General features: G+C 39.0%; 1 protein-coding gene across 3 annotated transcripts in view; it reads left to right on the top strand.

The window, feature by feature from the left end:
* scube1 (signal peptide, CUB domain, EGF-like 1) overlaps positions 1 to 16,528 on the top strand; it is a 269,935-nt gene that overhangs the window by 150,968 nt on the left and 102,439 nt on the right. For 2 of the 3 annotated variants that reach the window (XM_072267854.1, XM_072267852.1), the window contains one exon: positions 6,267 to 6,356. The exons of the other annotated variant lie outside the window; for it this stretch is intronic. In XM_072267854.1, coding sequence (XP_072123955.1) covers positions 6,267 to 6,356 — 90 coding nt within the window. The remainder of the gene's footprint in view (positions 1 to 6,266; positions 6,357 to 16,528) is intronic. 3 annotated transcript variants of the gene reach the window in all.

The following is a 16,528-nucleotide window of genomic DNA, read 5'->3' as shown; positions in this document are numbered from 1 at the left end:
GGAATCTAACTCTCAATCCCTTTTAACTGCTGTTGCATATGGATCCCTAATAGCCCTCCTACTCACCAACAGAAAGATAGCTCTAATGTTGGAACTGCTTCATCTTGTGCATTTAAAGCAGCAGGAAATTTTCTGTGAATATTCCATGTTGTATCACATTTTCCTTTTGAAGAAGCTTCAGTCATGCACTGTCAATGTGTGAGCTTTGAATTTAACACATCTAAACACAAGGCACGCTGGAGTTTATTTAAACCAAATCTGACGGTAACCATGTAACATGAAGTTCTCACAAGCTGGCCATTATCTGTGAGCTTTCTGGAGTAAAATCTAACTTGTTCAAAACGAAGAGTTTCACTTGAAATATAGGTGAACATCTTAGCTTGCTACTCTGTGCTTTAAGTTAGTTTACAGTGCTGCTTTTTGAAAACTACAGCCTACATAAAAAAGGCACATGGCTGGGACTGAGAAGTGGGATTTGAATTTGGAGGCTTGGCCTTTAAAGTAGCCAACGTATTAGTACATTACCAAAATAACTGGAAGAAAAAACACAGGGCCTTGTTTCATTTTATTTTTTGCCATGCTCTTCTCAAAGTCAGAATGTCATGAGTTCTGATCCATAATTTACACCGATGCTTAAATCTAGTATGGAGCATATTGCCATTACTGAAGTTACATTGTTCTTGGTTAAGGCACTTAGCAAGGCTCCACAAGGTTCCTCAAGAAGATGTTAAAGATCCCACATCACTATTTCAATAAAAGCAATAGGATCTGATGTGGTTTGAATCACTTGCTTCCAATGCTGAAGTCCATAAAGTCTGAGCACATTTTCAATCTAATATTTATTACCCATTTGTGAGGGCATGAATCCTGGAATGGTAGAGTAACGCTATCATTTCCTGCAGATTAAAGGTTCCACATTTAGTCCAACTCAAAGCCCATTTCAAGCAGCAGTGACTTGGGAAGTCATGTGACTGTGCTCACACCAGAATCATGACAATAGGATATTTATTTCACTGATTTAGTTTTATACATGAGAATGTCAATGATTGCCTTTTTGCAGTTTTGGTCAGAGGCTGAGGAAAAGCAACTTCAAAACTGAAGACGGAGTAATTGATCAAAAGGAGATTTCATATCAGTGACACAGGATTATAGTATCTTCCTGAATTAGAACCATGAAATCCTTCTAACTTTGGCACTTCGGATGAGAATGCCTTGCCCCAACATTTCCATTTCTAATAGTTAAGGCTTCCAATTTGCATATAATAGGTGTTCATTTTACAATGACGAATATAGGCTACAGTCATGATGAAATGATAATTTGTGATGTCACAGGAAAGCTATGGACAAAACCTTCCTTGTTACATATCAGCAAAATGTAATTTATGAAATGCAATAAAAGTGGAAATTGCAGTATGCAACTACGATTCAACAATCCCTGTTCACAAGATGTAACATTTCTGAACACTCCAGAAAACATGCATTCTCTTGGGTAGGAGACATTAGTGTAGAGATGGGGTGAGAGGATACATATCAAACATTAGGAAGCTTTGGCTTTTTTAGCAGAAACTACAGCAGTGTAGCCTGTAGCAGAATAAAAGTCCCAAGTAGGAAATTTCCAATTCACTGTGCATATAGTTGCTGCCAGATTTACCCTATAATAACAACTGCATTCAGCTTCAGCACTACCATTAGAGCAACATCTGGAACGTTTATTACCAACCGGATATTTTTAATTCTTTATCTGAAAAGCAAATCACTGTTACATTTATATGCCTACTAAATAGTCTTGGTAAATTATTGATGGGGAAACCACATGTCCCAGCATTTTTTCTGCTTATTATAGCCAAAAATACAAGCTATTATGCAATGACCATATCTAATGTTAGTGACACCACCCAGTCAACTATCTCCTTCTAAACATATCCACGACCATCACAATATTTAATAACCCATTTAAAATTTCCATAGTTCCTACCCTTCTACCTTACCTGAAAGATCATTCCAGATGCCAGCCAGCCAGTATGGGGATCGTACATTGAATTTATTCTTTTCTACATCAAGTTTGGGCAACACAATGTCTTGTCCTTCTAATTCCTTCCAGTAATATGTGCTTTGTAATATTTTCTGTTATGCATGGTTCTTGAGATGCCAAAATATAATCAAAATTGCTACTTGGTCCCAAAAAGCTTTTCCCCCATAAGGTTTGGAGGTGAATTGACATTTCTTAATCACAGGAGTAAATGTGGCCACGGGGGCAGGAGGTTTGCTGGGGGAGGGGTGGGCTGGGGGTGGTTAGCAGTTGGAGATCCAGTGTTATACGGAATAAGCAAAATGTTAATAGGAACGGATTGAACATTTTACCTATACGTTTGGAAGGTAAGACCCTTCCATGATTTTTTGACATCTAAAAATCATATACAGTGCCGTATTATGTTTAACATATTAACAATAGACAACTTACTACCAATGCAAAGATTTTGGTGTGTACTTTAATAATATTAAAGCTTTGCTGTAAAGATATAGTGAGATTTAATTAAATTTTGCTATTAAGCTCTATGCCCATTGCAAAACCCTTCTGTCTGCCGCTCTTCTGGATCTTGACATTAATATGACATTTTCTCATGTGCTTTGTGGAACATTAACCGTTGCATGCACAGCATAACAGGCAGCAAACTTAAAGAATCATGTGTCAGAGACAGTGAAGCACATCAGATCCACAGTTATTTCTCAGTCACATGCTTTAATTGCATTCTTTTAAGACAAATCTTATTGGCACCAATCTAAATGCAGTGTGACATTTGGCAGAGGTAAGTTTGATTTAATGTTTATTGTAGAGGATATCATCTGTCCAACTTGGCTGGCTGTATCTAAAAAAAACTTAAAAATAACTGTCTTAGGGGTGCTTTACTTGTCCGTTATTAACAGAGGACTATTTGGTATTTAGGTGCTCTTTTTAACCTTGTCTGATAACGTTGTGTCTGCTTGCAATATATTAATGTTCAAGATGCAACATTTTTGAACAACACTTATGTTGCCTCATGGAGAAAAATGGAATGTGATATTTTAATCAGATATTGGTTAAATACATATTCCATCTGTTTATCTGTCCTAGTCCTTTTCAGTCTTCACAAAATCTTGAAACTCTCTATACATGTCAGATAACACAAGTCAGCAAATGTTGACAGACTTGGAGTTTACTGTTTCTTAGTCATATGGTCCATGTTACTTTAACTGCCTGTGCCAACTTCTCTGTATATAGTCCTCCTTTAGGAAAATCTTTATTTCCTCTGCTTTCTGGTGATGGTTCCTGATTGCCTGTCTTGTCTGAGCATTGTTGATTTTGATATAAGTGACTTTTTTTAAACAAAAGACTTTAAAAAAGTACACAATAGAAAGCCTCTATTGCAGCCTGATCCCACAGAGAAACTGGTTTCCATATACACATATATATACATATATATATATGTTAAACAAAAGAACTTAATCTTGTTAAACCATACCGTGGTGCCACTGAAACACATTTCCTGACTCATCCAACTCATTATGATTTGCCATCTGAAGTGATGTGGAATTGTGACATCATGAAAGATTGCAAATGTCCAGTAATGTCACCTTTAACTTCAGCTGTCTGATTTTTGAAATGAAACCTAGCCTATTTATTATTTGCCTTCTTCCTGTTCTTATTGCATTTGATGCATGTGAAAGTACTAGAACAACTTCATTGTACAATTTCTCACAATTTTCTTTCTATTTTTTGAATCATCATTCTTACCACCCTACTGAAACTCCCTGTTCTTCCACAAATGAGTGGGAGGGAACATGTTTAAAGACTTCATCCTTTACTCGTCTGACTTTGGATTATTCCATTTCATTATTCTTAATGTAATTAATAAGTCTAATTTTATTCTAATGTTGTGTGGCAGATTTGCTCACTCTTTGCCTCTCTGACTCTCCGTCACTGTCTCCTACTATCTCTATCTATCACTGTTTATCTCTCTGTCTATATCTCTCTACATCTCCCTCTCCCCAATTCCCACTCCTCTCTCACCCCCTCCAGTCTATCCTACTGTCCCTACCCCCATCACACTCACCCCTCATCTTCCCTCACCACTTTACCCCTCCCCCTTGCCCACTTCCCACCTCCCGCCTTCCCCTCCCCTTCAGCCTCTCTTTCAATCTCCCACTCTCCCTCTCTCTCTGTTCCACTCACCATCTGTCCCATTTTCCTATATATATATACACACACATATACCTTCTACCTCAGGGCCCTACCCCATTCCAACTCTCCCCCTCCATCTGTTCTTCCCCTCATCCCCTCTCCCTCTCTCACACCCCTCCTACTCAGCCCCTTTCACACTCCATCTCGTCTTTTGTCCCTCCCTCTATCTCTCCCTCTGTTTGTCTCTTTCCTCATCTCACCCTCCTCCTGACTCTCTCTCTCTCTCTCTCTCTCTCTCTCTCTCTGACTGATTCTCCCTTTCTCTGTTTGCCTGGCTGTCTCCCTCCTTTTGGCTGTCTCTCTATGTCAAGTCTGTCTCCGTCTCTCAGTGTCTGTCTCCCTTTATCTCTGTCTTTCTCCCTCTGTCTCTCTCTGTCTCTGTCAATCTGTCTCTCTTTCTCCATCTCTTTCCTTATCGTCTGTGTCTCTCTAGGTTGGTCTGTCTCTGTCTTCTAATATCTGTCTATCTCTATCTCTTTTTTTGTCTCTGTCTATGTGAATCCCCCCCCTCTCTAGCTCTCTGTCTCTCTGCCTGCATGTGTCTCTCTCTCTGTCTCTCTCTCTCTCCCTCTCTATGCCTATGTCCCTGTCTCACTCCCTGTCAGTCTCTCTCTGTATCTCACTCTCACTCTCGCTATCTCTTTTTGACTCTGTCTTTCTCCCTGTCAGTCTATCCCAGTCCCTCTGTCTCTTTGTCTCAGTCTCTCCGTCATACTCTCTATGTCACTCTCAGTCTATCCCAGTCCCTCTGTCTCTTTGTCTCAGTCTCTTCATCATACTCTCTATGTCACTCTCAGTCTATCTCTCTACCTCTCTCACTCTGTCTGTCTGTCTCTCACTTTGACTGTCACTGTCTCTCTGACTGTCTCTCTTTCTCTCTGTCCCTCCTCTCTTCATCTCTCTATGTCCCCATCTCTGTATCTCTGTTTCTTTCTCTCTCTCTTTATCTCTCTCTCTCACGCTTTGTGCCTTTCCCTTTTTCTCTTAGTCTCTCACTTGCTCTCTCTCTGTCTCTCTCTGCCTTTCTGTGTCTGTTTCTCTGTTTATCTATCTGTCTCTGTTTCTATATCTCTGTATCTCACTCTCTGTCTCTGTGTCTGTCTCCATCACTTCCCTCTCTCTATGCCTCCATTTCTGTCTCTTGTCTGTCTCCCTCTCAGTCTGTTTATCCCTCTCTGTCTGTCTGTCTGTCTATATCACCCTGTCTCTTCCTCTATCTCTCCTGTCTGTCTATTTCTCTGTCTCTCTTTCTCTGTCACTTTTATTCTGACTCTGTCTCTGTCTCTCTATCTCTTTCTCTCTCTCTCTCTGATCCTTGTACATGAACAAAAGACTAACTTTAATGGCTGTGTTGCTAACATTTTCCTGTACTCACTCGTACTGACTGTGCACGCCAATCCTTGGAACATTGTTTCTCGTCCTGACTGTTCAGCCAGTTGTGGTGTGTTCCATAGACAAGCAGGCAACCAGCGCTGCCCCTGATTGATGTTTACTGTTTGCATGCAGATTCATTTGCCCCTCACCACCACCACTGCCTCTTTTGCATTCTATGTTACTGTGGAAGATTATTGTCTTCCTGTATCCATCCATCACCGGCTCCTTAAATTCTGTGTCTATCCTTTCAAGATGCTCTTGATTTCCATCATGAGTCTTCAAAAAGCCTGATCTCAATTTTTTTGGTCTCCATTTGCTCATGACAGTTTTTGTTTATTGAAATCACGCACTTTCTCTTCCCTTTCATTTTCTACCTTGTCACCATTTGATGTCCTGTCAAAATTCTTATCTTTTGTCAACCTTCTGATAGCACATCATTTTAGATTCCTTTAGCAGTCATTTCAAGAATCTATCTTTTCCATCTTATTTTAGACTATCTTCAGATTCCCAACAGAATTAACACTCTAACAAGGATTTAGTGCTTCATGGCTTACTTCTTAATTCTTTTTCTTTTGTTTGGTTAGTCAATGCCAAGCAGCTGTCATAGGCGGCAGAAAGATTGGGCTCCTGGTTAATCGACTGCTCCATGTTTGTCCCCTTACTTGTGTTTTAGAGAAGGATGAGGCTGCAATTGAGAGCTCTGAGTACAATGCCACGTCAGTAGCTGATGTGGACAAGCGGGTGAAACGGCGGCTACACATGGGTAAACCTTTACTTCCACTTCCTTTGTTAGTGCTAACGCTTTATGTATATATTATCTTTGTGGTAAGGTCACAAATTAAAAGGTTTCTCATCTCCACCCTACTTAACCAATGATACTTGCTTTTATATTTCTCATTTCCTGTTGTGACTCCTCCATCAATTAAAAAGATGCTAATTATTGGGCTTTGAAGCAATTCCATCTATAATTGTTATTTCTTCTCCCAAATACAAAACAAGAAAGTTGCATCAAAGGACAGTGACTCGTTAGAAACATTTGAAAATGTATAATGTGTACGTTTTATGTCATTAAACTTTATTTCCAGTATTTATTTAATGGGATGAAAAATTGGTCTAATTTGTGGCCTCCTTTTCTAAAATCACAAGTTCACATATCTGTTATAATTGAAACTCAGTTGTATTGAACTGAGCCTTAAGGCTCATGGAAACTTGTGCTTGACTGACAAGGAAAAGGACGAAGCTAGTAAGAATCCAAGGTGATGTGAATGTAATATGGTCATTGCAGTGAACTTAGATAATGAATTTCATTACCCACAAATTCAGAAAGGAAACCAATAAAGTTTATATGTAGCACCATATTATAATACCAGAAGGGTCTTGCACTTACTCATTGCAAATTTTATCATGGCCTTGACCTGTCAGTCAAGCAGTTACTTTTAATTTTTGCATTTGAAGTCTGCGCTTTCTAGAATTGCCAGTAACCATAATCAAGTACTTCTGTGATCGAATATTCACAAGCCACAACAAATAAAATCTTTGCATGAACCTTTGCTCTTCTGCTAGCATGGATGCATTGTAATGATTACAGTCTGAAGCACAATGAATTGACATGGTATTTTACACTTTTCTACAAATTAAAAGCAATTGCAATATCTGAACCAAGCATTGGTTTTATGCTTTAGTTCTTGCATTTAAGTGAAACTTTGAATACTTGTCAGGTAGATTTGTTCCACAAACATACTAGCTTCTGTAGCTGGTGATGAATTTAAGCCCTAAATGTTGCTGGGTCTTGAAACTTCTGTGACTAATACAAAAGGTAATGACCTTGATTTTAATAATGGATGATCATTAAACAAACGTACATTCTTAAGTGCTTACAATTATAGACTACTTTAAATCTTCTTCTTGCCCCAGATCCAGATAGCAAAATTAATCGGACTATCATCATACTGGTAATGATAAAAATTACTCTGTACTACCAGATCTATTAGATAAAAGATGGCATTATTGAGAATTGAACTTCAACTGTTAATTGTGATCATGATGTTTTTTTGTAAACAAAACAGAAGCAGTCAACAGCTTGAACATTATTCATCTAGGTGGTTTCTAGATTTCATCAATTGGTGTGGAATTTAGTGCTGGGCAGCAGTTTAAAACATGTGTACCTATATTTGCAAACACTGAGATAGCCACAAATAATGCAATTAAAGCTCATACACCTGTCTCTTGGAGTTGTCCAATTTTAATTTATATCCTATTATCAATGAATATTCACTATTCTATTATTTGTTAATTTGAATGACACCAAAGGTTGATATTTGCAGTCAACTTAAATAACCAAGTGGCTATGACCAAGATTGACCATGTGACTTTTGGTGTGGAAGTAAGTCTTAGACTAAAAGATGATATAGATGTTCTGATTAGTTGGCGAAAGGAATTTAATGCAGGAAATTGTGAGGTGAAATGAAAAAATAATGAACAGTGTGCAGGAGCAAACATTTCTTCATGAGTTTGTCTTTAAAGATAGAAAAGGTAGTTCAATAAGATGGTTGTGTACACCTGTTGGATATTTTCCTTTATTAGCTGAGGCATTGAATATAAGGTTATGCTAGAACTGCAGGTAGACTATAGCTTGAGTACCACACACAGTTTTGGTCACAATATTATAAGAAAAATGTAATTGCTTTGGGGTGGGGGGGATGCAGAGCAGATTTCATGGATGTTGCCAGGACTGGGATACTTTAACTATGAGGTTAGATTGGATAAGCTTATGTTGTTTTTTTATATGTGGAATACAGGGAACTGAAGAGAAATTTAATGCAAATACTTTCAATTATGAGTGACCTCAATAAACTGGAGGAACCTGCTACCCTTAATAAAGAGATCAAAACCAGTTAAGGATAGATTGAAGTAACTGGTAGAGAGATTAGAGGGAGATGAGGAAAATTGATGATAAGGCTTTGGAAATGGCTGCTTCAAAGAAGAGTAAAGGCTCCAATCCTCACCACTACTTTAAAAAATTCTTGGATGTGTACTTAAGGAGTCAAGAACTGCAAGACTGTGTGTCTGCAGCTGGAAAGCTGGTAGTCCTTTTTTCACTGACACAGACACAATATGCTAAATAGCTTCTCATGTCTACGTTTGCTGTACCTTTCTAGCATTTCAACTGTAGATTATACCCAACTGCAGCAGATCTATACCAGCGAACAGCTTAAGTGTCAGTTTTGCCTATGTTCTTTATTGTCTGTTCCCTTTGGATTAGAAGTATTTTTAATATCCATGATATGGCAGAAACAAAATGCAAAATGCAAATGACAACAGATCTTCTTCCACAAAACCATTTGACTGTTCTGCCTCTGAGAGTAACCCTTGCTCTCAGTTAGCTCCTACTGCTGAAGCTGGATATTTTTAGTTGTGCAAAGGGGGAAAAAAACTGTTTTGTTTCCACAAATCACCAAATCTTAACTCCTAGCTGCTCTATTGTCTGTCTTCAAAGGGAATTAATGGAGTTCCTCCCAAATAGAAGTATTTTAGGAAGGCATTATAAAATTTCACATGAAGAGAATGAGGGTAAGTGATTTGTATATGCTGCAGTAGTTTGGATAATTAAATTCCATCGAACACTTAAAGTGCTGTCAGAATGCCCATGCAAACAGCATGATAACCAGAAATACTGGTTATCACATATATATCCTATTTTTTTAAATGTAGAGTACAATATAAGGTATTTATGGTAGTTCTTTTAAAATTTAGAATGTGAAATTATTGACTGAAATTGTATTTTAATTGCAAGTCCATGAATAGGGTAGGCTCACTTTCTCCGTCACTGTATTGCGAATCACATTTTGAAAAAAACTGGAATGTCCTGTTTGTACTGGGAAATTTCAATGACACAGCTTATAGTGAGTTCAGTGACCTTAATAGTACCCTCCCATTCATTCTAATGCCTCTTTTCTTGAAGGAACATTTGAAGTAGAGAAAACCCAGATGCTGCTTGTTTGTAATTCGACAAGGGCAGTCTGTACAGTCTTGTCAAATTGATATATGTACTCTAGACTCCATTGAACATATTAGTTCAGTGGTATTAACTAATTCTGAAGGGTAAATTCAGGGGTTTCTGTTTTTTATCTTTCCATAGCATTGAAGCAGTCTTTTGCCAAAGATGTCAGTAATTAACTAGTAGTTAGTTAAGATTAAGTTGATGTTTTCTTGGTCAGTATTTGAGACTAGTAAGAAATTCAAATTTTAAATTTTAAATTTTAAACTTTAAATTTTAAAGGTTGAACAAGTTAGGTCTTTATTCTTTGGAGCGAAGAAGGTTGAGAGGGGACTTGATAGAGGTGTTTAAAATTATGAGGGGGATAGAGTTGATAGAGTAGACGTGGATAGGTTTTTTCCATTGAGAGTGGGGAAGATTCAAACAAGAGGACATGAGTTGAGAGTTAAAGGGCAAAAGTTTAGGGGTAACATGAGGGGGAACTTCTTTACTCAGTGAGTGGTGGCTGTGTGGAATGAGCTTCCTGCAGAAGTGGATGAGGCGGGTTTGATGTTGTCGTTTAAAGTTAAATTGGATAGATATATGGACAGGAAGGGAATGAAGGGTTATGGACTGACTGCAGGTCGGTGGGACTAGGTGAGAGTAGGAGTTCGGCACGGACTAGAAGGACCGAGATGGCCTGTTTCCATGCTGTAATGGTTATATGTTTATAAATCACTTTACCCTCACTAAAATACAATTTGGTTATAGAATTTGACATGAGAAATGAACTCTGTTTTGTGGTCATTGCAAACCCTGTTCCTTTTTGTTGTATGTCCAATGTATAATTGCAAAAAGATTTTAAAAATCTATTTTCTTAAATCTTGAAATTGAAATTTATGTTTGACACTTATATTTTGAAAAACATTGAGTAAATGACTGTGTTTGAGCTCTTGCATCTGGAGCTTCCCCATGAATTCAGCTTTCATGGGCCAGACAAGCAATATTTGGGCCTAGAAATTCAATCCAGTGGAGCTGTTTCCTTTCATGAAGGACACATATTTCAGTAATGACTGCTTTAGTAAGCTTCCAGCTGATTTCCAGAGAAAAACACATTGATAATATTTTCTGGATCATTTCTTGCCAATTTCAGAATTCAACAGACCACTTCCCATCAAGACAGCAGCTGCAATGATGATGCGATTTATCATCAGACATGCCTCAAGTGATGCCATTTCTCACACAATGCCATACTGAGTGAGACTGGGCTATGTTGTCTTGAGTAGCACCACTTGTTGGTCCCTGTCATCACAACCATGCCTTCTAGCAGCATTTAGATTGTTATTGATACTTAAAGAGCCATTGTGTCTGCAGTCTGTTCCATGATACTCTGCAAAGTGGCTAATCAATCTGAAATATGCTCCTTTTGTCCACGGAACTATACTGCCATTTGAACATTTCAACCATCTTTACTCTGAATGCTCCCTTAGTGCTCTTGTTGGATCTGCTGGATAATTAATGGCTATCGATCAGGTATCGTAGGACGCTGAAGGCAAAGTATAGAAGTGATCTCATTTGTGGATGTCACGCTATGGGGATTTGAGTTTCTACCTGAGAAGTCAAGCTGTGGTCTCCACATGCAGACAGCATGGTGAATGTCAATGATAGGACTGTTTTGCCAGATGAGATTGAGGCCTCTCCAAGATCACAGGCTTAGATGTAGCTGCCATTAGCTTCCTTTGGTTGAGGTTTCATTGCCTGCACCAATCAGGATCTACCCTCTGCTACTGACCAAATAGGGTTCATTGTTCATTAACTGCTGCATCCAGGGAGAGAACAGATCCCTTGCTTGAGGTATATGAGTAAGTGCAGGAGAACTTAGATAATGAGGCAGAAAGCCTCAACATCAGACGCAGTAAGGTATTCTTTGAAGTGAACAAAGCACGATATAGAAGGGAAGCCGTCCCATGTGATTTCCCTGATATTTATATCAAGGGAACCAAAGAGCAGGACTGACAGCCTCCCCCATTATTTCCAAAGCCAATGCTCCATGACAAGAAACCACACTGGTACAAGGCATTACATTTCCCACGTGGCTTCCCAGAGTTGCATGCAACAGGAAACATCCAGCAATCAGCTTCTCCTCATAGACACTCAAATACTGTTCCATCTACAAAAGAGTGACCCATGTAAAACTTCACTACACAACGACATTTCTCTACTCACAATTGTACAATAGTTTAAGAGACATGTTACAATTTAACAGATAACTGTCTGAAAGAGCCCACCAACTTAACTCACTATATCTGTGCTTATGAACATCTCCCAAATGTGCCTCTGCAATTGTTCCCAATAACCAGAGTCTTTGAATGATTTTCTTTTGGAATTCCATAAAGGTGCAAACCGATGGTTCCATTATTGTCTGCAACTATGTTTTGGGTAGTAAGAAGCAGCATAACTTCCTCACAAACGAAATCAATGCCAGGTCTTATTATTACATGCATATAATGTAGTTATTCATACAATTCAACAATCTCATTTGAAACTAATGTAATCACAGGTAAGTGCAAGTCTTTCTTTCATTTCAAAGTTGCTTTCAGGATGGATCCATCTAAGGTTCCAAAGAAGAGCTTCTGAATTCCATGTCATACAAAGGAAAGAAAGGTATCACTATATCATTAACAAGTACTAATAAGTTGCTCTGACCACTGAACAAGAAATGCATTACTCAGGATCTGAGTCTCAAACTTCATCAAGCGCAAAAGATTGGAGCACAACGCAGTGTGGGAGAAAAAGCCATGATAGTCCTTTCTGACAAGGAAAAGTCATCAACCTGAAATATTAACTCTTTTTCTCTCTCCGCAGATACTGTCTGACCTACTGAGCATTTCCAGCAATTTCTGTTTTTGTTTCAGACTTCCAGCATCTGCAACATTGTGGTTTTGAATTAACAGGGACCCCATCAAGAATTTCCTTCAGTCAAACAGCCTGTATTGATGGGTTTCTCAATCCATCCTAGTGGGTGATCCCGCCCTATACTCCATTCATTTTAAGGCTTCCTCCAGGATGGTGTGGTTTCCTTAGTTAAGACCATAAGATCATAAGACATAGGAGCAGAATTAGGCCATTTAGCCCATCAAGTCTGCTCCACCATTCAATCATGGCTGATCCTTTTTCTCCTTCTCAGCCCCACTCCCTGGCCTTCTCCTTGTAACCTTTGATGCTGTTTCCAATCAAGAACCTGTCAAGCTCTGCCATAAATATACCTAATGACCTGGCCTCCACAGCTGCCTGTGTTAACAAATTTGCACAAATTCACCACCCTCTGGCTAAAGAAATTTCTCCGCATCTCTGTTTTAATTGGACACCCCTCTATCCTGAGCTGTGCCCTCTTGTTCTAGACTTCCCCATCATGGGAAACATCCTTTCCACATCTACTCTTTATAGGCCTTTCAGCATTTGAAAGGTTTCAATGAGATCCCCTCTCAACCTTCTAAATTCCTGTGAGATTCCAAGTTAAGAAGTCCAAGACTTTTAAATTTAGACTGTTCATCTACCTAGTCTCATGCAATCATTGGGCCACTTTTCATTAACACCATAATAGAACTTAGAACAGTACAGCATAGTACTACCTCTTTGCCCACAATGTTATGTCAATGTTTGAACTTTTTCCAAGATCAATCTAACCCTCCCCTCCCACATAGCCACCATTTTCCTTTCATCCATGTGCTTATATAAGAGGCTTTTAAATGTCCCTAACATATCTGCCTTTACCACCATCCCTGGCAGGGTGTTCCATGCACTTTCCAGTCTCTGTGTAAAAAAAAAAACTTATGAAACCTGCCCTTTACTTTCTTCCAGTCACCATAAAATTACACCCATTGCCACCTTGGGGAATAAGATACTGGCTGGCTGTCCACTCTATCAGTGCCTGTTATCATCTTAAACACCTCTATCAAATTGCTTCTCATCCTCCTTTGCTCCAAAGAGAAAAGCACTAGCTTGCTCAACCTCTTGTCACAAAATATGCTCTATAATCCAGGTGGTATCGTGGTAAATCTCCTCTGCACCCTCTCTAAAGCTTCCATGTCCTTTCTATAATGAGGTGACGAGAACTGGACACGATACTCCATCTGTGGTCTAACCAGAGTTTTATAAAGCTGCATCATTACCTCATCGCTCTTGAACTCGGTCTCCCGACTAATAACACGAATGTCTTCTTATCAACTTGCTTGGCAACTTTGAGGAATCAATGAACTTGGACCCCAAGATCCCTCTGTTTATCCACACTGCTAAGAATCCTGCCATTAACTTTGTACCCTGCCATCAAGCTCCGACTTCCCTGTTTATCACTTCACATTTTTCTGGATTGAACTCAATCTGTCCAGTATTACATCCTGTCAATGTCTCATTGTAACCTATGGCAACGTTTTACACTATCCACAACACCACCAAACTTCATATCATCTGAAAACTTACTAATCCACCCTTCCACTTCCTCACCTAAGTCATTTATAAAAATCACAAAGCCCAGGGGTCCTGGAACAGAGCCCCACTGAACAGCCCTAGTTGTGGACTTCCAGGCAGAATACGTTTCATCTACTATCACCCTCTGTCTTCTGTGGGCAAACCTTTTCTGAATCCACGTAGCCAGGTTTCCCTTATCCCATGCCTCCTGACTTTCTCAATGAGCCTACCATAGGAAACCTTGCCTTACTAAAATCCATTTACACCCACATCCTCCATTCTAACTTCATCAGTTTGTTTTGTCACTTCCTCAAAGAGTTAAATCAGGCCACAAGGCACAGTCTGCCCCTCACAAAGCCATGCTGACTATTTCTAATCAGACTATGCTTCTCCAACTGTTCATAAATCCTCTTTCTAAGAATTCTTTCTCATAGTTTTTCTCCATTGATGTAAGTCTTGCTGGTCTATAATTCCAATGATTATTCCTGTTACTTTTTTTGAACAAAGGAATAATATTTGTCGTCCTCAAATCTTCTGGTACTACTCCTGTGGCCAATGAGGAAACAAGAATCATCGCCAATGACCTATCAATCTCTTCTCGTTGTAACCTGGTGTATATCCCATCCAGCCCTGGGACACCTAATGTTTTTCAAAAATTCCAGCACTGCCTCTTTCTTAATCTCAATATATTCCAGCTCATTTATCTGTTCTACTGTTCACTCATCATATTCTCACATTCATCAAGGTCTCTCTTACTAGTAAATATTAAAGTTAAGTGTTCAATAAGGAACTCTGCTATCTCCTCCCATTCCAGGAATGTTGCCATTTTTGTCCCCGATCAGTCCTACCCTTACTATGGTCATCCTGTTCCTCACGAATGTGTAGAAAACTTTGGGGTTTTTCCTAATCTTACTTGCCAAAGCCTTCCCATGGCCCTTCTAGCTCTCTTAATTCTCTTCTTCAGCTCCTTTTGATTCTTAAAAGACCTGTCTGATCTTTGCTCCCTGAAACTTGATTCATTCTTCCTCTTGACTAAATGTTCCATCTCACTTGTCAACAATGTTTCCTTCAGCCTACTATCCTTTCCCTGTCTCAATGGGACAAACCTATCCAGAACCTAAAGTAAGTGCTCCCTAAACAACCTCCACATTCTGTTTTATGTTTCCCTGAGAACATCTGTTCCCAATTTACGCTCCCAAGTTCCTGCCTAATAGCATAATAATTAGCCCTCCTTCAATTAAATACTTTCCCATATCATTTGCTCCTTGTTCAAGGATATGCTAAAGGTCAGGGAGTTGTCATCACTGTCTCCAAACATCCTAACTTTTGGCTGAGAATGGAGGATTGCATTTGTATTTAATTAGAGGATCACAAGATGGAAGAGTTTCCAAATATTATGATACAATTTTAATAATAGGCAAGATATCTATATTGTCCATATGGGAGAGGGCGGCATCAAAGATGGGGGTAATCAGGTACCTTGCTTCAAGTGAACAGAAGTCCTTGCCTCCAGTCTTTTATTAGTTAGATCCTTCCTTGATGTTACCAAGGCTGATAAAGTGTTCAGTTTTTAAAAAGGGAACACAGTATGCATGCATTTGTCTGTTTCTTATGAACCAATACAGTAATTTGAATTTGAACATTTAAAATGACTGCTTATTGGCTTCATGACCTTGAAATATTAAATATAAATTATGAAGTTAAAATTATTAACTATGGTGTTAGCTTGCATGCCTGCCATGGTGCTTATCCATTGTGCTTGCTGTCCATATTGGCTGTACTGTTGTACCACTATATTTCCATGCTTCTCACCACTGACAGTCTGCTCCAAGTTCACCAGAGTGGGCGGTAGATGAGTGTGATGTACAAGAAGAAAATGCAGGAGATTTACAGCAGGTGAATCAGAAGAGGATCTGTAGAGGATGAAACAGAGGAGTATTTCAGATCACTGATCCTTTATCAGATCCTGAAAACTGAGAACAAGTAGTTGAATTTGCAGAGACTGAAGTGATAGAGAGAATCAAGTGATAAGATATACCCAGGTAGTTGAGGTGAGACAGTTATTTTGGAGCCAGCTAGTCATCAGATGAATGATGCCTATTAGAGAAAAAAGAGAAAAAAAAACATTCTGGAACTGTGAGATTCAGGAAAGAGAAGTTGTAGACAGTGGGCACAGGTTTGCTGTGAGCTAGGTGTACAGCTACCATTAAACCTTCCAAACCCCCACCCGCCCTGACAAGGTTTGCTTCTGAAGACTGTGGGAATTTTCTCTCATCAGAGAAATAATTATCTTTAGTCATTTTAGAGAACAGTCATCAGTAAAGGAATTATTTACTGACCCTGATAATTGTCATTGAGAAGTTTCTTGATAACTGTAGTTTCTTTTGGTCAAGATACTGCCCCATGTTGGTGGGGGGAGAGTTTTAGAACTTGTATCTAGTTCAAAGATTCAAAGTGCATTTATTATCAAAATGTATGCAGTATACAACCCT

The sequence above is a fragment of the Mobula birostris genome, chromosome 9, assembly GCF_030028105.1.
Source record: "Mobula birostris isolate sMobBir1 chromosome 9, sMobBir1.hap1, whole genome shotgun sequence".
Taxonomy (NCBI): domain Eukaryota; kingdom Metazoa; phylum Chordata; class Chondrichthyes; order Myliobatiformes; family Myliobatidae; genus Mobula; species Mobula birostris.
The sequence above is the reverse complement of the archived record's forward strand: the minus strand, read 5'-3'. Positions and strand labels throughout refer to the sequence as shown.